The sequence below is a fragment of the Centruroides sculpturatus genome, unplaced genomic scaffold, assembly GCF_000671375.1.
Source record: "Centruroides sculpturatus isolate CEXI.00-Female unplaced genomic scaffold, Cexi_2.0 scaffold193, whole genome shotgun sequence".
In the NCBI taxonomy this organism is placed as follows: domain Eukaryota; kingdom Metazoa; phylum Arthropoda; class Arachnida; order Scorpiones; family Buthidae; genus Centruroides; species Centruroides sculpturatus.
Genome location: NW_019384402.1, coordinates 483,751 through 505,509, shown reverse-complemented (window position 1 = coordinate 505,509; position 21,759 = coordinate 483,751). Strand labels below are relative to the sequence as shown.

General features: G+C 29.0%; 1 protein-coding gene across 1 annotated transcript in view; it reads right to left on the bottom strand.

Moving 5' to 3' along the window:
- Window positions 1-21,759, bottom strand: part of LOC111618680 (tyrosine-protein kinase Abl-like) — a 128,173-nt gene that overhangs the window by 88,323 nt on the left and 18,091 nt on the right. Inside the window, exon 2 of the mRNA XM_023360244.1 lies at window positions 264-464. Within this exon, the coding sequence (XP_023216012.1) occupies window positions 264-464 (201 nt within the window). The remainder of the gene's footprint in view (window positions 1-263; window positions 465-21,759) is intronic.

Genomic DNA, 21,759 nt, shown 5'->3' with positions numbered 1-21,759 from the left:
TTGAAATTGTATTCTAATGATATGATTATCATCATAATCATGTTAGATTATGATGAAAATTATATTTTGGGATCAAATGATGATCTATTCTGAAAATTTCATTAATGCTAGATCTTTTAAGTAATGAAATATGTAACTATNCTAAATTTTTATTTAATAGCTTTATATGAAATTAAAATATAATAAATATATAATAATAAAGTAAATATTAATAATCCATTTCAAGTATACTGAAGATATTTCAAAATAATACATACAATTACCTTTTTTTAACGAAAGCTGATTTTCTCCACCTGACTGAAAATCATAAAGAGCCACAAACACTTGAGGATCAGTATCTTCTTGAGCTAAAAGATTTTCTTTAGAGGTCCATCTTGATGCCCCATCACTTGGTAATGTTAGGCAAGCAGGATCATCAGCTAGATCAGGAATTTCTGGGAGTGGCCGACTCTGAAGTAAAGCTTCTAGAAAGGAAACAAAATACACTGATTCTATGGAAATTTTTTCTGCTTAAAGTAAATTTTCTGCAAAGTTATAGCTAAGTATCTTTTCAAACAACTTTATAATTAACTAAGATGCTAAAACCAACATTATAATTTATAAATATGTATTAACAGATTGAAAAGTTTTGAATATTTGTCTTATTTTTGTATAATGTATGTATTTATTTACAACTTTCTCTCTTATTTACAAAAACAATCTACAGTAAAACTGCAATATTTTAAAATGTAATGATTAATTTTTTTGTATTAGACTTTCAAAACTGTTAGAAAAATTTTTAAGTGCCACTTAATCTATTCAAGTGTAATAACAGTGTTAAATACTTTAAATGGTACATATATACTATATATTTTTTAATAACATGTTTATAATACATATAAAACCAACTTAATAATCCTATCTGATAGTCTAACATAACCAGAACTTTATCATCATATATCATTTTAATTTCAATTCTATTAAATAACAATGAAAATTTCATTACAAAATTTTACTAACATTTTTTCAGTTCATATTATCAAAAAAACTTTGAATTACAATCACTATAAAACTGGCCATATAATTATCTGGCCATTAATTATCTTTGAATTACAATCATTATAAAACTGGCCATATATTCTACAATATTCTAATTTATTAAAGCAAAATTAATCTGAAAAACAAAAGTCTACATTAAGTAATTTTTTTAACATTAATTTTCTGCAAAAAATTATGCATTATTTGCATATAAAGACAACACAACCCAAGATCATTTTCAATTGAAAATTAAGTAGACATATTTTAGTCTTTTTAAGCCTTTTTGCCATCCAACACAGATTTATGTTTTATGAAGAATTTATTATATCTTCAAGCCAAATTACTGTTACTCTGTGTTGAATGGCAAATAGGATTAAAGAAAAAGACTTTAAAATATGTCTACTTAATTTTCAATTAATTTTCTGTTTATTTGTTTTGAAACTTGTTTTCTAGTTCAAAAAATATATATACACACACCACTCCACACCAGGATATATATACAACAGACACAGAACCAACTTCTAGTGTGTATAATACAAAAAACAAACACTGCACAAACATTTTCCAACTCCTTCTGAGTTCTTCTTCAGGTATGACTGAATGGTTACCTGATGGAATGTAATCAGAACTTGTGCCTATTTTTAAAACAACATAATTCAAAAATATAAATACAAATTTAATGCTGTGTAAGCATTGTCATGTGCATAATGATCATGTGCAACTAATGACTATAATGTTATATCTAACAAGCTCAGCCAGGCCATCAACACCATCATTTCATCCTTAAAATCTATACAGGATCTCAAAGTTAGCTTTAAAAATTTCTATGAACTCCAACCATCTGAGATGCCCTGTGTGCAATGTTGTAATGAGGAGGTGTGATGTCTGCAACTACTTCTGGGTCTTCCATCCATGTAGAGATGGCTGTAGATGTTCTGGCATGTTGCACATCTGAGAAATGCTCTTGTATTCTTCTTTGTATTAGATTTTTTGTATTAGACAATGCTTATGCAGCATTAAATTTATATTTATATTTTTAAAAATTTTTACAAATAGGCATTAGTTCTGATAACATTCCATTGAGTAACTGTTCAGTCACACCTGAAGAACTCAGAAAGAATTGGAAAACGTTTGTGCAGTGTTTGTATTTTGCATTATATGCACCAGAAGTTGGTTCTGTGTCTGTTGTACAAAATTATATATTTAAAAAATATATAATTAATAACAATTTTATTTTTTAAAATTAGAAATATTAGTTTCTAAAATAAATTTATATTAATGTAGACCTATGACTTAATTACTTTTATTTTAGCTAAAATTCATAATGAATGTAAAATAATGAAAATTAAGCATGAATCTGCTGCAACTATTTTATGAAAAGTCATTCAGAAATTTACTTAATCATGTAATTTTATTCTGAAATTTTAACTACAATACACAAATAGTAGAAGCATATAATATATTTCTTAACATTTTTCATTATATAAAAGCATAATTTTTTCAAATATAATTTAGATAAATTTCAATGTTTATTGTCAAATTAACAAAAATAAAAATAATTTTAAATACAATAAATAAATATAAATTATCAGACCAAACTGTCCCTCCCAGAAATATGGAATTTCCAGAAAACCAGTTATTTTTTAAACTAGTTTTAAACTTGGTGGACTGTAGTACAACTGTAATTTACTGTATATCTGCTTTTGTTTTGATTTCTGTGGCGTATGTGTTGTATTGCACCAGTTCCAGTGTGATACTGGTATATAATGTGTTAAATACAATTTCACTCAACGAAATGATTGCTGTAATTAATCAGGCTATAAATCAGCTATTTTTAATGATTAGATATTAAGTAATTTAATATTAGAAATAAACATTAAGTGCCATCTCTTATCTAAATTAACAGCTATAATTTTTAATAATTTATTATATACTTTAGAACCATCTAAAAGAAAAGAACTAGCCTGCAGTGGGACTTGAACTTGCAACATCCGCTTACCATATGATGCACTTGCCAGTTATGCCACCCAAACCTCCAAACAATTTTTTGCTTTCAGATGTAGAATTCACATATTTTCATGATCCATAGATTTAGAAATATACTATTCTTGTACATGTTCTATACCAGGGATGGACAACCTTTTAAAGTGTGAATGCCGTAATCATTAAATCTATGATGCATAATTTTTTTGTGTGTCAACTGACATTTTTTAGAGTGTATTATTATTATTACTATTTTGTGTCATTTAAGTATTGAGAGAACCTTTTCAAACAGGTATGGAGATATGTACCAAGGCAAGAGGTATGGTAGAGATATGTTTGAGGGAAAAGAATGTTCCAGAGAAATATGTTAGGCTCATCAAGGAAATGTATAAGAGACCCAAGTTAAGAGCAGTGTGAGCACTACAGAAGGGTTTTTCACTAATGTTGGTTTACATCAGGGATCAGCCCTTAGCCCTTATTTGTTTGACATAATAATGGACATGATGGTGTGTGATGTGAAGCATGAGGCTCCGTGGAGTATGTTGTTTGCGGATGATATTGTGATGTGTAAACTTTCCAAAATCAAGGCTGAGAAGAAACTGGAAGATTGGAGGAAAGTTTTGGAAGAAAGGGGCATTAAGATTAGCAGAACTAAAACAGTTTATATGACTCTGAATGGTAGAGATGAGTGTAATATTAAAATCCAAAATGTGCCACTCCCTTTGGTTCCGAATTTTAAATATCATGGGACATTTGTCAAGATAGGAGGAGGATTGAACTTGGAGGTGCAGTATAGAATTCAATGTGGATGGATGAACTGGAGGAAGCTGAGCGGTGTGTTATGCGACAAGAAAGTTAGCTACAATCTGAAAGGAAAATTGTATAAATCAATTATTAGCCCTGCAATGTTATATGGAGCGGAGACATGGGCAATAACAAGAGCCCAAGAAAAAAAGATGGAGGTGACGAAAATGAGAATGTTGACATGAATGTGTGGAATGTCAAGGAAGGATAGAATAAGGAATGATTTTATTAGAGGTTCTGTTAAGGTGGGGTCCTTGAGCAAAAAGATACAAGAATTCAGGTTGAGGTGGTTGGGCCATGTAGAGCAAAGAAGCAACAGTTATGTTGGAAAGATTGGAAAACTGGTAATAAAAGGAAAGAGGAAAAGAGGAAGACCAAAGATGCATTGAAAAAATAAGGTGGAAGACTTGAACCCGAGGGGACTTAAGAGAACCCTTGATAGGGGGAAATGGAAGAAATGTATTAGAAAAGGAAACGCCGACCCCATATAAACATGAGAAACGATGAGGATAAAGAAGAAGAAGAACCTTTTCAAATAATCAAAACACCACATATATATGCACTTTATAGATGCAATAAATTCTTTATTAAATACAAAAAAAAAAATGAAAAGATATTGAATATTTATTTTTTAAGATAAACCTGGGTTGTGTGCTAGAAAAAGTCATTGGCATGCATTCCAAGGGTTATCCACCTGTTCTATACCAGTATAAGAAAGGATTCAATACAAAAGTGATATAAGTAACAAAAAATTTGTGCAAATTCATGATAAAGTGCAACATTGGATAAAATAATCATATTATAATTAAAAAATAAGAATCAGTATCGGTATAGTTAATTGTATATTTTGATATTTATTAGCCATATAATTTCAAATTAATTATTTTGTCATTTTCTGTCAACTGCTTTTCCACTGACCTCTTCCATATATTTACAATACTTAAATAATTTTATCATGTAATTCTAAAATTCTTATTTATTGCAAAGAAACTACAAATTCAAAAAAATTATGATGCTAAAACTACCATGCTGTCTAAAAATGCGTACAGAATATATAATCAAATTTCTCAAAGTGATCTCTAATATGCCTAAAATCTGCAAAATTTTATTATACATCTTTGTGTGAATTTCAGATCCAAGAGAGATATTCATAAATCATTTTGAAATAACTAACAGATGTTTTGAACAAACCTTTATGATGATTTTATGATTGTTTTGCATATGTAAATCATAAGTCCACAGTCAACCAGTCATAATCTTAATACTAATCTTGTGTATTCTTTCCACTTAATATTCCACAAAAGTAGAACAATAATTGTAAATTCTTGTAAATTTAAAAACATCTTGTAAATTGCAGATCTGCTCTTCATTGGCAGTCATCTGTTATCTCCCTTATGAGATGACTCCTAATAACTTTTTCTCTGCCATATATAATATAATGTCTTTCCAATGTGGAGAATAACCTTCATCTAAGACAAATTTTGCTAGTTCCTTTGCTGATGGAATACAGATGTTTTCATAAATGTGTTCTTATCTGACTAGAGATAGCACCTGTTACAACAGGACATAGGGCAGGAATAGCTCAAGTACCAGATTTTTCTAAAAAAAACAGTACAAGGTTTATCTATACATATTAATCTTTTATAGTTGAAGAGGAAACTATTGGTAAAAATGTAACCATGTCTTTTAAACAGTGCAATCGATTAGCCTTACAAGTAACTTAAGGATAAAAAATATCAACAATGTTCAAAAACTATAAATCATCTTGTAAAGTGCAGTGGTTGGAAATAACAACCAGTAGACCTTATGATGTATGTAATTAAATTTTCTTATGTGATGTGCAATCACAGCTAACCTAATGGTGTTCAACTTTTTTTGTAATAACCTTGTTGATACTCTCTCTCTCTCTTTGGGAAAGAGCCTCATCTAGGCTTTTCATCAACCTTGGCCTCATCCAGAATTTTCATCCATTCCTCTCTATCTTGGGCTTTCCCTTTCCAACAACTCACACCCATCTTTCTCAAATCATCCCTCACATCCTCTTTCCATCTCTTTCTTGGTCTCCTTCTCGGTCTTCTTCCCTCTGGCCTTTCTCTGTACACCTGATACACTTTTCTCTCAGGTTCCATCTGTTCTAAATGCCAAATCTCCCTCTTTTAATTTCTGTTACAATATCAGGATTTTCATAAAAATCTTTGAGTTCTTTATTACTTCTAATTCTCTACTCTCCTCTATCCTACACTGATCAATATATTCTTCTCAGAATTTTCCTTTCAAATCTTCTCAACTGTTCTTTATGTTTTCTTGTCAATGTCAGAATAGCGGCTGGATTATCGTACATTCTTCCAGCCGCCATTACCATTCTGTGACCGTATTACCGGCCGCGTTTGCTGTATTTTTAGGCAACATGCACTCTTCCTGCCAGTGTCGCTGCGGCCAAACCTTAGAAGAGTGTTATGCAATGACAGGAATCCTTTGTCTGTGCTAGAGCGGTCTGGAGTGTATTCCATCCCATTGGAAAGTACAACATCTGGTACTCATACCCAGTATATCAGAGCAACATCCAGAATGTTGTCTTGCTGCATCTCTGAACACAAACAATCTATTAGTATGGGTAGATGCGACACTGAGTTGGCAAGATTGGTGTTGCAACACCAATACACTCCGAGGTGGGACCAGGTGGGGATACTCAAACAGTGTGATAGCAGAAACATCTTGTATATATGGGAGGCGCTGTTTACCAGCGTGCTAAATCTATGCAACACACCCACGCTGGATGTGCCTTCCTTGTGGGCCAACTTATACAACAGATTAAAACAACGTCGCTAGATCCGCATTCTCACAAAATAATCTATTGCTCATGCGCGTCAGCACCGAGCGCGCATCTTTTAAATTCTCTGCTTTAGTTCTATTTTGATTTTATTCCAATGCTGGTTTGCTGTTGCTGTAATTTGAATTTGAAGGATATTAACTGTTCTTTTAACCTGAAGAAGACAAAAATAGTTTTGTTGAAAGCGCTTGTTGTTTGTAGCGATAGATGTTGGTTATTAACGCCTAAATGATAATTTTCTCAACTTTGCTTATCCAATATTCGGCATGAAGTCCAATAATATTTTTTTTGTCATTATTTCCTCATCAATTTCATTCTTTTCCGTTAACTGTGTTCCTAAGTATTGAAATTTATTCACTTTTTCGAATTTATTGTCCTTTATATGTAGAATTTGTCCCCTTGACCACTGGCATTCTTTCTTTGTTAACTTCATATATTTTGTTTTTTTATCTATAGCTGTGTCATCCATTATTTTAAATATCTCCTCAATTACTTCTTTAGATCTTCCCAATATAATAATATCATCAGCAAATGCTAAGCACTGTAAATGATTATTAAAAACCATTCCACCTGCATCCACATCCATTTCTTCATATACTTTTCTCATTACCACTTCTAATACCAAGTTAAATAAAACTGTAGAAAGTGCATCTCCCTGCTTAAGCTCTTTCTTTATTGCAAATGTTCTTGAAACATATCCCTGGATCTTAACCATATCCTCAGTCTTTCCTAAAGTTAACTTTGTGAGATTTATAAGTTTTTGAGGGATTACCAATTCTTGAAGACTCTCCCAAACTTTCTCTCTTCTTATACTATCATAAGCTTTTTTGTAATCGATAAAAAGTTGGTGTATCTCAATATTATATTCATAGCATTTCTCTAGAACTAGTGTTTGTTAAAATATGTTCTGTGTATTAATGCACTTATGGCCAAGTGCTTGTACTGCTTTGACTAGTAAGAGTTATTAAGAATGATAGGTGGTGAAACATAATTTAACTTGTGGTATATATGCAACAACTTAAACTATGACCACTGCAGAAAATCTGTAAGTCTAAAAAGATTGTCTATTGACTAGTTTCATATTCTACAGTAAACTTAATAGTAGTAACTTACAGTAAACTCATCTAGCAACCCTTCCTTTGCTATGAGTATGTCATCTACATATTGTAAATATAAGAAAGAATAATATACTGTAATAGGAAATTTGAAAATCATACATTCTAAATTTTTCACTAATATTTCTGCTAAGACTGATGATAAAGAGAATTTTGTGCTCAACCATAAATAAATTATATGGTTGAGCACAAAATAATTTGTGTTGGTGTATACTTAGGTCTTTTATTTGCATGGGAAACCAACCAAACTACATTCAGTGAAAAATCTTTTGTTTTTAGCAATGTTTCTGTAAGCATAATGACCTGAACTTTGGGAACAGAAGGAAATAAAGGAAGAACATCAATTTATAAAAATGGAAATCAGATAAAGACTATCTATGTAAATTGGCTGTAATTTTGTTTGAGAACTTTTTCAACCATTTTTCTCAAGATCCATTATAGTATTAACTGTAGTATTCATTTTTGGATAGTTATATATATAGAGTAAGAAATGGGCAAACAGCTGTAAATTGCAAATCTGCTCTTCATTGGCAGCCATCTGTTATCTCCCTTAAGAGATAACTCCTAATAATTTTTTCTCTGCCATATATAGCACTGGCCAGGTGTAATTGAGGAAGGCTGAGAGCTTAATTTTAATGCACTTTGCGTCAACATTATTCTATTTACGTTGTAAGAGGAAAACAAGTTGCTGATTCAATGTTATTTGATAAGTAAGTCTTGGTTCCCAACAACTTAAAAAATTATGCCACTGGGCTGATTCTGACTGAGGACAACAATTTGTACTGTAAGTAACCAGTACGGTTGTATGTCTAAAATAATAGTTCTGGAAGAGAAGATTAGACAGAGATCTGAGTAGCATAACTGGCAATCTATCCACACAGTATGTAGGCATTATAGATTTGAGTTCTGTTCTGGACAGATTCTTTCTTTCCAGAAATTTCTAAATTAAATTAATTTATTATAACTATTAAAATTAACATGAGATGATGGCTTAACTGCCTACCTCTAGTCAAATTAATTAATAATTAATTTTTAATGTATCCTAAAAGTAGCTCAATACTTTTGGCAGGATTTGTTTGGCTTAATCAACTAAAATCAGGTTATGAATTGTTTATATATATATATACATGCATTAAAAACTGTTTAATTATCTCTTGTTGTAATGAAAAAATATATATAAAAATATGTAATCATGAATATGTAAAATGTGCATATATGGAGTTTTTACTATATTAATAAGATTTTTTCAGTTTCATAAAATTTATCTACATTTATTCCTCACTTTATATATATAGTAGTCAATTCCACAAAACCAATTTGTAAAAACAAAATCTGTGTAAAAATTTCACTTGTATTAATTTTTAACAGAAAAATTTACCTAGTAAAAATATTGAAGAATAAAAAAAAAAAATTTGTCTTTATAATCCATCATTTTACTCGCCATTGACAATTCAAAATACATACAAGTTTACTTACAGAGACAACCTTTTATTTGAAGCTACAATTCTACAAAAACACATAAATTGGTAAAAAAAATGGCCCATTTTTTAAATAAACTATTTGTTTTAATGTGTAGTATTCATCACCAGAGGACCTTTTTTGATCAATTCACATGTTTTTATAGAGGCATAGCCTCAAATAGAAGGTTGTCTCTATAAGTAAACTTGTATGTATTTTGAATTGTCAATGGTGACTGTAAAATGACAGATTATAAAGACAAATCTTTTTTATTTATTTATTTTTTAATCTTCAATATTTTTACTTTGTAAATTACTACTGGCAATTTTTTAAGATAGGAAAAATTTATTTAACATCAAGACTTCTGAAAAAAGGAATTTTTAATGTCCCATAAAAGTCATCTTTTTTTTTTCCATCAAAATATCAAAAAAAAAAAAATTCTATACGGAATACTGAATATATTCAGTACTATAGTATACTGAATAGTACTATTCAGTATACTGAAATTAACCAAAATATTTAATGCCAAAATTCAATTACTAAAACTTCAAATTTATAAATTTATATATATAAAATAAAATTTAAGTATGATGTTTTATTTAAATTAATCTGAATAATTTATAAAATACTAATATATTTAAGAAAAAACATCATTAATTTTTCTTTAATGAAAGACATTTTTAAAATTTTTTCTCAAATGAAATAATTCTCTAGATTTCAGTTCAGGATCATTAAAGTTTAATAAAGTTAATATAATAATAAAAAAAACAACTACAAAAAATCGTGCAGGACATTTGTGATTTACACGTAATTAATGTACTATACAGGAAATTCAATTACTTAATGTTTCTTATCCTGTTTTTATTTAAAACAATAATTATTTTATATATAATTTATTATAAACTATTTTTTATTTGTAATAAATTACATATAAATTTAAAACTATTGTGGAAGCTCAATTTATGAATAAATGTTTTTCTTTGTCTATATTTTTTTTATTAACTATAATATTTTTAGTATCATATTCAATGATGATGATTTTATAATTCCTTTTCCTATGTCCTAATACTATGTTACTAAGTTTTACTATGTTGTAATTTCCTTTATATTTAGGTTTCATTTTATTTTTAATACAAACCATAAAATTACAACATTATAAAAGATGTTATCAATAATATAATTGAATTTGAAAAAGTTTTGCATTATATGTACTGTATTACGAGATATTCAAATCCGAAAAGAGGGGCTATTGCATCAATTTCAAAGATGAAGAACAATTATCTTACGCCTGGCAATCTTTATACAAACAGGAACAGTTGATTTAACAAAATTAGTTTAAAATTCTCATTTATGTTTTTTTCAAATAATCTTAGGAATGTTCCATTTTCTGCATTCCATTTTAAAAGACTTTAACCTGAAAAAGATCTATGTAGATCGGAAACATTTGTGTTTTATCTGCTTTAAACTATTCTGGAATTATACTTTTAAGGTTCAAAGGTGTTCTGTTTTTTATGATATAATATATTCCAGTCTTACAGTGTTTGAAGTATTTCATGGTCACTAATTATGAAGCATATATGATGTAGTAACTTATATGAAAAAAATTTGACTTCAACTTAATGAATTGTTCTACCAAAGACTTTATAAAACTAATTTTAGTAATAATTCTGTTACAATCTTAATATTAAGATATCATTTCATAATACAGTCAAACCTTGGACTATGAATGCCCCCGTTTACAAACAATTCAGTTTACGAACAAAATTTTGAATGCCATATTTGCTCCAGTTGCCACATAATAACTCTGTTTCCAAACAAGGTACTCAGCAAGAACCATCCTCAGATGGTCAACTCCCTATACTTCTTGTGTTAAAGTCAATGGCCCAACTAATCAATAACAGGACTACCAATTCCGAAGTTAGTGGCGCTGAGATTGCATCACATTATTAGACATCATGACACGAACCATAGATGACACAGTTATTCAAATTATATTTTAATGTAGTACATGCGAGTAAGATACTACTACTAATGATTTTCAGTATGCATTGCAAATGAATTTAAATCAAATTAATTAATAAAAACCACATTAATTGACATTCATATAACATAAATGACATCCATGGATTCACATTTAAAGGTGCTTAACTTGAATTAAATAACAAAAATTTATTAATACAATATCATAAATTATAATATTAATTATTAATATTTATTAATACTATGTAGCCAGTTAATTAAAACTAAAAATAATTATTAAAACTTTGGTCTTTACATCAAAACTGAAACTAAAATTTAAAATAAAATCAAAGTTAATTAATTGATTAAAATTAAATCAATTAAAACATATTTTGAAAATTGTGAATAAAATATTTTTTCTCTGTCTTAACTGATTTGGTTATATTTCATCCAGGCAGAGTTGAGTCTTCATTTATAGAACTTTGGTGGTGACAAAATGCCGCAATTTTAGTTGGCGGTAACGGAACATTACACTTTTAATATATATATAAGTTTGACTGTACATCATTTATTACTTATCAATCTTTTGTCTATATAAAGGACATACTATTAGAAATTAGTCTTTATTTATTCTTTCCATTGACAAAAACGCAAACATATTTTGGAACATATAAGAGCCACAAGAAAAATTCAAGACTTAACATAAAATATAGCTTCTCTTATTTCAAGTCTTGGAAAAACATTATTTAATTCATATTGCATTAACATGCATTTCAAAATTTTTATTTTCAGCCTTCTTTCAATTTTCCTCAATATTTAATGGTTACATAATCAAAATACTGGCTGGAGATGATAAAAAAATAACTTTTTCAGGAGATATAAAATTATATAAAATTCATCAAAATGTGAACATTTTAAATAAAATTCAATAAAATATTTCTACAAATTTTATAAATTTTTAATAATTTAACTAGCAAACAAACATTTAAACTTAAAACAACAAGCTTTAAAGGAACAAAAGAAAGTGTTAAAAAGATCAAATTTCAAGAAAAGATTATGCTTATAAATTTAAAATACTACTTTTGAAATGTCAAACAATTAAATGCATCAAAATAATTACAAATTATTTTAATATTGTAATATGAATTTTAAATAAATGACATACAAAACTTAAAATATATNAGATATATACATACATACTTATGAATTTTAAATAAATGACATACAAAACTTAAAATATATTTTACAAAATTCTACAATTAAACAATTGAAAATGAAGAGAATAAAGGTAATTAATTAAACTGTAAGAAATGTGATATAGAGAATATACAAATTAAGCAGTGATGCCAGATATAGTATCATTGTAAAAGATTATGCTATGTAGTTATGGCATAATCTTTTAAATGTTATACTGTTATTTTCATTAGTTCAATATGTCCACAAATTTTATTGATGATACTACAGAATCTGTGGACATACTGAACCAAACATTTTTAAGAGAAAGAATGTCTGTTTTTTTTATGTTCAGTCAAGCTAATAAACCTAAACTGAAGATAAATTTTACACCTATATTGTACGCACTGGATAAATAAATACGATAAAAAGCACACCTTTAACAATCCAGCAAATTATTTTAGTAATTTAGCGTGTGTAGCAATTTAGCGTTTTGTAGTTCAACATGAACATCCTCATTATTCGCATATGTCGCTAATGCCGTCATGGTCAGCTTTTTTCTTATTGAGTATTCATGTTCTTTCATCCTTATGGTGAGACCTCTTGCCATTGCTCCAATGTATGTTAATGCGTGGTTAACCCAGTCATCTTGAAGAGGAACTGCACAAACCCCTGGAGAGTTAGAATCTTTTATACAGTTTTTATCATATCTGATGAGAGAGAAGACTGTCGAAGAGCATCGATATGCTATGTGTATTTTAGTGGTCCTTGCAATCTCCCTATATATATTAGAAAGTGTTTTGTTGTATGTGATAACCCTCATCTGTTTGTCTTGTGGAATATTCCTCTCCCTCCTATTTATATATAGTCGACCCCCCTGTAACACTGTTGATTATTCTGTTTTATATGAATTCCATGTTGTATGAGTTACTTAGATTTTACAAACACGTGAACCGTTCACAGCCCGGCACACGTATTTGTAAAATCTAAGTGACTCATACAACATGGAATTCATATAAAACGGAATAATCAACAGTGTTATAGGGGGGGTCAACTGTATTGTTTTATGAGATGCTTGACCAAAGAGGACGGGTATCCATGTTGCATTGCAAGGGCCTTGATCCTCAACAATTCGTTTTCCTTTTCATTTTGCTCCGATCAATGTGTGTGTGCCCTTTTTACCAAAGCTCGAAAAGTGGAAACTTTGTAACAGTAAGAGTCATGTGAACAGTTAGGTATAAATAAAGGTGTATATTACTCCTTACACACAGGTGGAAAGATGACCATGCTCCATTTTGATGGTGATATCCAAAAAAATGTACTGTCATCTTACTCTCCTGTTCAACTTTCAACGACAGGCCGTAGGGGTTATCATTAAAATAGTTATGTACCAAGTCAAGGTTAGGTACCTTGTTCCATATGATGAGGATGTCATCAATGTATCTGACATACAATGCTATGTCCTCTTGAAATTTAGGTAATATTGGTATTCTCGTGTTTTCTGATCACTAATTCACAGAGTGTTCTTGATATTGGGCTGCCTATAGGCACACCCTTCGTTTGTATGAGGTGACCCCTTCATATTCAAAGAAGGATGAGTGCACCATCAAGTGTGATATATCCAACACATCAGGGAAATACTTATAAGAGCCTTCCACCTTTGCCAGAAGAAAATCTCTCAGCTCGCAGAAACAGGGTTCCAGTTTTATAGATGGGAGCAATGTTTGATAGTCACATATTGTGAAATATGCCATCAATGGCTCATTAAGATCCCATAATTTTTGAAGTACTTGTTCAGGATTAGTAACAGTGTACGCATGATCCTCTAGATTGTTAGTGATGTATTTGTTAAGAAGTCTCTCCATTTTAATAGCGGGAGTAGTAGTTTTATCCACCACCACCCGTAACTGTTGTCCATTCTTATGGGTTTTTGTGAATGCAAATATGCGAGGTAGAGATGGCGCCATAACTCTCGTTGCTGATAGATTTGAACTAGATCCCAATGATTGAACTGCATGTCAAAGATATTTTAAATTACAGAGGATATTTATGTCATGATCTACATGAAATCAATTGATTATTTATTCGGATATGTTTCAAATATTTTACATATTTTAAATTTTAACGCAACGTATTTGAATTACAAAGTTAAACAGAGCTTTTAAAAACATTCTATTCTACTAACCATTAGTTTGATATTGTCAATACCTGAGGATGTCTATTACATATAGATGAAAACATTCATAGCAAGAATTTTTCTGTTTGGTTATAAACTGGTGATGGTTTATTTGGTGAATGGTATATAATTAAGTATCCAGTTTTTTGAAATATAAGAATTTAGTTAATGATAAAATTCTTCTGGTGTGAGAGTATAGTACATTAAGAAGAGTTTACATTACAGTCGACCCCCTATAAGACAGTAGATACGTTCCATTTTTTATGAAATTGATGTTTTAGGAGACATTGCCAATCACAGCCCAACTCATGTGAAGTTTACGTACTACGGCTGTTTGAAAGGTTTTCTTCCATAAAATTAATCAATTCTTAGACTAATTCGACTCAACATTTCCAAAACACGTATATTTTTTTGGGAATAATCCGTATAAACTATGCTATAAACAAAAAATTGTAGGATTACTTACCGAGTGTGCACCGTTTGATGTCGCCATTGCTTAAGCTTGTTTTCGTCGCAGAGCAGCGCACCAAATGGCAGGCGCGATTTCTGATAAGTTATTTTTCTGCAAAAACTTCATTGAACTTTGGAGACCATTAATATAAATAATTTTTATGGCCATTGAATAAGAAATGTTTCTTTCACAAAAAATGTATAAAATTAGTGCTTTATTAGACTTACGGTATCTAATTTACATACTGTACAGACGATAGCTCGCCTAAACTCTCCGTAGCGTGGCGCTGGATGGCGGAAAGTATATATATAATTATAATAAAGTTACAATAAATTAAGTTAATATATAATTATATATACAGTATGTAATTTATATATAATACTGTACAGACGATAGTAAACTCAATTTACCCTCCTAAATTCTCCGTAGTGTGGCGCTGGACGGCGGAAAGTAGTTCGGCTGCCCGATGACGTTTTACCGAATTATAGAAGTATTTTTACCATGTTTGTACAGATACCGTCGCAATTTTTTCACCGTCATATAGAAATCCAAACTATAGGAACCCATGTTATACGGGGTCGACTGTATTTAGTTTTCCAAATTTTATTAATACTTGAAAACATGAGTATTACAAAAGACATATGATATTTTTAATTTTTAAGTTGCAAAAATGCTACAAAAGTTGCAGAAAAATTCAACACAACTCCCACATTAATATAGTTCAATGTAATCTGGCAATCATTTGGCTTTGGTTCAATGCTACCTACAGGAGATAAAAAAAGCACCAAAACTCAAGAAGTGGGTTTCCAATGAACTCTATGAACTAATATGTAAACATACAAACTTCAAAGATAACATGTAAACATTTGCACTTCTCTGTTGTTTCACTACAAAGTTGAATTTTTCCTAAATTGGCTAGTGGCTGAAAGTGAAAAATGAATCCTATATACAGTAATCTCATACTATGAGAAAGACAATGGCTGGCTATAAAAAACAACCAAAACCTAATGCAACAGTTGGATTACATCCAAAAGAGATATGATTATCAATTTGGTGGGATTTGTCAAACATTATTTACTTTTAATTACTAGAACCTAATCAAATCATAATGGCAATTGTCTATTGCAAATAACTAGCACATCTTAATGAAGCATCCTGGAAAAACACCCTGCAGTTGTCTGCAGAAAGGGAATCTTCTTTCACCATGATAACAAAAGACTGCATTCTGCTAATGTTACCATCTCTTGTAAACAATTTTTTTCCTGATTCACACTATCCACTTGGTATCCTACTGGAATATACGCTCCTCTTTCTCATCCCCTCTGATCGCCTTCTTTCATCCTAGACCTTTAAGTAGGATCTATCTCCAATAATAAAAATAACAACAACAAATTCAAACTACATTTGAATCCATTTATACATTTCCAAGAAATTAAGAAAAATGTTATATAAGTGATATACAAGTTAAACTGTTTTTGAACTGCTTTCAAAGTGAATATAGTTGTCACAAAAGTACAGCAGAGCACAAATTAACACTGTACAAGTGAATTTGTATGTGTAATTCTTAACAAAGTATTTTTTGATGAAGACCACTGATGTCACATAGTATATAGTATGAAGAAACATTCTAAAGGTCAGCTCATACTGACAGCCAAATAGCAAAAATAAATGAGAAACTGGAAAACAATTTTAACTTGCTTAGTGAAATTGGTTCACACTACATAATTTGAAAAACAAAAATTTTCAGTGTGTTTGACTGAAAGTGATCTGCTAAATGGAAAAATTTGTTGAAAATAGAATCACATTGCATATTATTTGCTCATTGTTTTGCATTTACCAATGATTTGCTGTCAGTGTGGACTAAGCTGAAGTGAATACATAATTTTCTTTTTCACCTTTTTAAATAATCACTTTAAATTTTTCCATTTTAAAGTAAATAATGCATAAATGAAAAAAAGGGGCTGTAGAATATTGAAAAATATGACATGTAAGTGTAAAAAATGTATAACTGAAAAATGTTTAAACAGGGTTGGACTGTATGGAAACAGAATGGACACTAGTATTGATAACAATAAAATGAAAAATAATAAAAACTGTTAAAAATTTTTTAATAGGCATTTAAAATTGAAACAGATTCTAAAAGTAAAAAAAATCTGAAAAATGAGTGAAAACAGTACATAAACAAATGGTTTAATATATATTGATAAATCAAAAATCACTAAATGATTGAAAACGTTTTTATGGTATTAAAAATCGTTTGTTAGATTGATAAAGGTGTGATTTTGTAACTTATTCACTATCCAGTATAGTCTATTTTATTGATAAATCATGGAATAAAATGGAAAAATCAACATAAAAATGATGAATTACTGATCAATAAAAAATATATATAAACCACAAAGAATTGTAAACTGTATAGTGACATGTACAGTACAAACCTATGACCAGTTAAACAGTTAAGAATACTCTGGGAACAAGACCCAACAGAGCTGGTTCCAATGTTCCATAAACTTGTGCATATCCCACTAGTGCATCAGCTAGTGGCAACTAGTATCAATAGTGTGCATTCCTGTCTAATGTCTCTTCATGGCATTTAACACTGGACTGACATCAAGTATGGTAGAATAAATATTTCAAATAAAAGACATTGAAAATAGAAATCATTTTTGTGAAAAATAATTATTTTTATAACAAAAATTTAGATCACAATAAATAAATACTGTATTTTTGTAATCAAAATGAATTTTGTCAGTTAGTAATTTGAACTGTTTGATAAAATCATTGATAAGACCTGCTCCTCTAGCCTCTAATTACCAGCTGCTCCTGGCTCCATTAAAGCAGATTTTTTTGTTGTTATAACTGTTTTGCTAATTCCACTAAAATGAAATTGTAATCAATACATTGACCATTCATCTTGATCTTATTAAAATTTGTTACAGTAAAAATAACCTATTATTCTAGAAATAAAGATATACACTACAGTAAAAGCTTGATATTATTGACCCCAATATAACAAATCTTACATTATTACAAATGGCTGATGTCAGTCTGGTCAAAAGTATAAGAAAATCATAAGAAAATTTTATTCCCTGTAACAGACTCCCACTACTGTGGACTATTTTTCAGGTCCCACAGACCACTATCCTTCCATTATTATAGACATTTTTATTGTCATTTTATTTACCTTACTTGCAAAAAATAAATACAAAAATAATATAAAATACATTAATTTATTTATTAACATAAAATCCATTTTTTAATCATTTTTTACATAGATTTTTCACATTATGTTTAGTTTTTTGATTGACTAGTTTTGTTCAGTTTCAGTTTTGTTTTCTCTTTGAGTGATAGGTCTTGGATTTGTTGTGTAAAGCAAAGCTGTGAATCATAAAAGAAAATGAAAAACTTTACATTTATGTTTTAGATTTAACAATAGGTATATTGTTTTTACAAGTTTAATAAAAATTTGGCTTAAATACTTTACAACTAAAATTTCATCCACTACATAATTGACTTTTGTTCACAATATCAATAAACAATAATGAACAAGTCTATCTTACTATATACAGTAGAATTCCCCTATACTCAAGGTAATAGATCCACTAAAACAAGGTAAAAATACATTGATTTGGCATTTAGACCTGGAGAAAACTGTAAGGTATTTTTCCAGGTCTGTTATTGAGGTCCATTCTAACATGATTCTACTGTATAGTAATGGACTTTTTGATATAATAGATAAGTCCATAATAATGAGCAATCATGATAAAATGGACTTTCATTATAGTGGACCAATTTCTTCTGTCTTGTATGATCTATTATACTGAGCTCTTATTGTACAATATATAATCAACCTATGTATTATTCTTATCTTTATAATCTTCCATTTGTACAATTTTTATATCAAAAATATAATAACGATAATTTTATAATAGAAAACTAATTTATAAATTAAAGTTATATATTAATATTTCAATATTTAATTTCAATTCAGATATTCGTGAAACCTTCATAATCAGCAAAAACAATTTAATTACAAATGTTTTCAGTAATTTTTAAAGACTATCCTCAGGTAGAATAAAAAATCAAACTCAGCAAAAAATAGAATATAGAGAATAGAATATATAGAATGGAGGAATATAGAAATAGATATACAGTATACAGCATTTTATGTTCCAAAGTTTAATCATTATATTCTATTTTTCACTGTGTTTGATTTTGTATTCTACCTGAGGATGGTCTTTAAAAATGACCAAAAATGTCCATAATTAAATTGTTTTTGCTGCTTATAAAGGTTTCAAGAGTGTCTGAATTTTCATAATCACAGTTTATACTTTTAAGATTTCATTTTAGTTTATCCATTTTTATATTATAGTTTTTATTCAATAAAAATTATAATATAAAAAAATTCCCACTAAATCTGCAATATGTAAAAATCTGTATTTATTCATGTTTATTGTAACTAATTTAGTGGTCAAGTTTATCTCAAATTATTTATCTTAAAAAAATAGCAAAAAATATTTTAATGAAATATATTCTGATAAATAACAGAAATACATCTTATTTGTATTCAACAAAAAAGTTTAATGAATTAAAAACATTTTTGATCTCTACTTAAATCAGATGTTTCCATTATTTCTGGGATTCTTACGTAGTTTCTATGTACATCATACATTCTGATACCAATTAATCTACTTGATTTTTTAGGGCAATATTGATAAAAAAAATCCAGCAAGTCATTTAATAATTCTAATATATTGGATACCTAAGTTATCACAAATATATATATATTGTATAGTCTGATATTTGTTTATATACATAATCTAAAACTATTATTTCAAAAGAAACTTGACATTTTTTTGTTTTTACTTTTTTGATACCATCAATAGAAAATTGATACAAGGCTTTAAATGATTAAGCTTTGGTTAGTGATGAATAATTTTAGTTTTTTTCCTTTCAATACTTATATAAAGGTTTTGTAGTATTATAAATCACAAAATTATTGTAACTTTCTTATGTGTGAAATGTAGTTAACAAAACAATATGGAATAATTGACAATGTTATAACAATCTCCTTATTTAAAAAAAAAATTTCTTTGAAAAATAGACAGGTAGCTCTTAAAATTAATCAGATACAATAATTGGCTATGAATAAGACTAAAAGTTTTTTCCTTAAAAATATGTATTTCTATAAATTTATTAGTACTGTAATGGAAGATTTTCAGTTTAAATAAAAATTTCAAACTGAAGGTGAATCCATAAACCTTAGCAATATTTCCCATATATATATATATATATATAGTATTGTTAATGGGAAATGTGATAGCTTATTTAATGGTTTTCCAGGAACCAATTTGATCATATATTCAAATTTAAATGTGACAAATAAGCCTGTTTGAAATTGTTCAAACAACATACATTCTACTCAACATTACTTTAAACATATAAATAAATATGAAATAGTATTAGAGTCAAATACTATTTCATCTTTATTCTGAGTTAGTTTTACACTATAATTTATACATTTTAGTATACAATTTGAAATTTAGTATTTTTCTCTGAAAACATTACAAAATTATTAATAGTTAAGTTAAATTTTAATTATTGAAACATTTAAGAATTGACCATACTATCTATTTATAAGCCAAACTGTCTACTAAATTAAAATGCAAGCTAAAAATAACCTCAAAAAAAATCTGGCACTATTTGATTATACTTTCTAGATCTGTTTGTTGTCAACATATATGATAGATACAAAGTAACATGTTCAAAGATAGGCCTATTTCTGAAGGAATAAATGAACTCTTAGATTTTTATAATTGTCTGCTTTTTGTTATTTATATCTTTTATAGATTAAGAATTAATTATTAGAATACAAGAATTGGAGATGGCAATAAATGTTGTGAATTAAATGTTTTGAAAACAAAAAAATTGTTTTTGTTTTCAAAACATTCAAAATTGTCTAAAACTTAATATATATTTGTAAACAGTATAATGTTATATATACACATAGCACTAACATAAATAACTTGTAAAATAAATAGCATTAAAAATAATATGAATCATGTTACAATAAGTATCAACATGCTTTCCCATTGATTAAATTTTATGATAAAACAAGCTTATCAGTAGATAGTATTTGTGCTTTTCTTGCAAAATAACTCAATTTTCAAAAAATATAAAGTAATTAGAAATATCAGCTATGTTTATATGTTTAGAAATGCAATATGTTTTAAGTTAATTGTTATTTAATTCAAATATTTGTACAATAAAGAAATCTAGAAATGATCGACACACCTGAACCAATTACGGTGTGATCATGCAAAAGATCGGAAAACAAACGTTTTCGAACCCCTTCTGGGTTCTGCTTCAGGTTCTAATCAGCTTCTAAAGACGTTCGATGTCCGTTATAAGTAGAAATTCGATCGTTCATGTCGTTTAAAGCTTGAAATTTAAGTTGTAGGTTCGAATGGATTCACGTAATCCAAGTCGCGCATGCGCGATTGGTTACCCGTCATAGTTTGATGGGCGAATTAGAGCGTGTTGTGAATTAACTCCTGCCAGGCCATCGATAACAGCATCTCCTCTTTAAAATTTATGCACGTGTTGTTGGTGGAGGATATAAATATGTGCATAGCCTCTAGCCATTTGAGGTGTTCGATAGGAGGCGAATCATGGAGGAGAATGGCCTGGGAGAAGTTCGCTACTATATCCGGATCAGTTACATACGTAGCGAGGGCCGTGGAAGTTCTTCCGTGCCGAATATCGGCTAGATGCTCTTGTATTCTGACTCCCA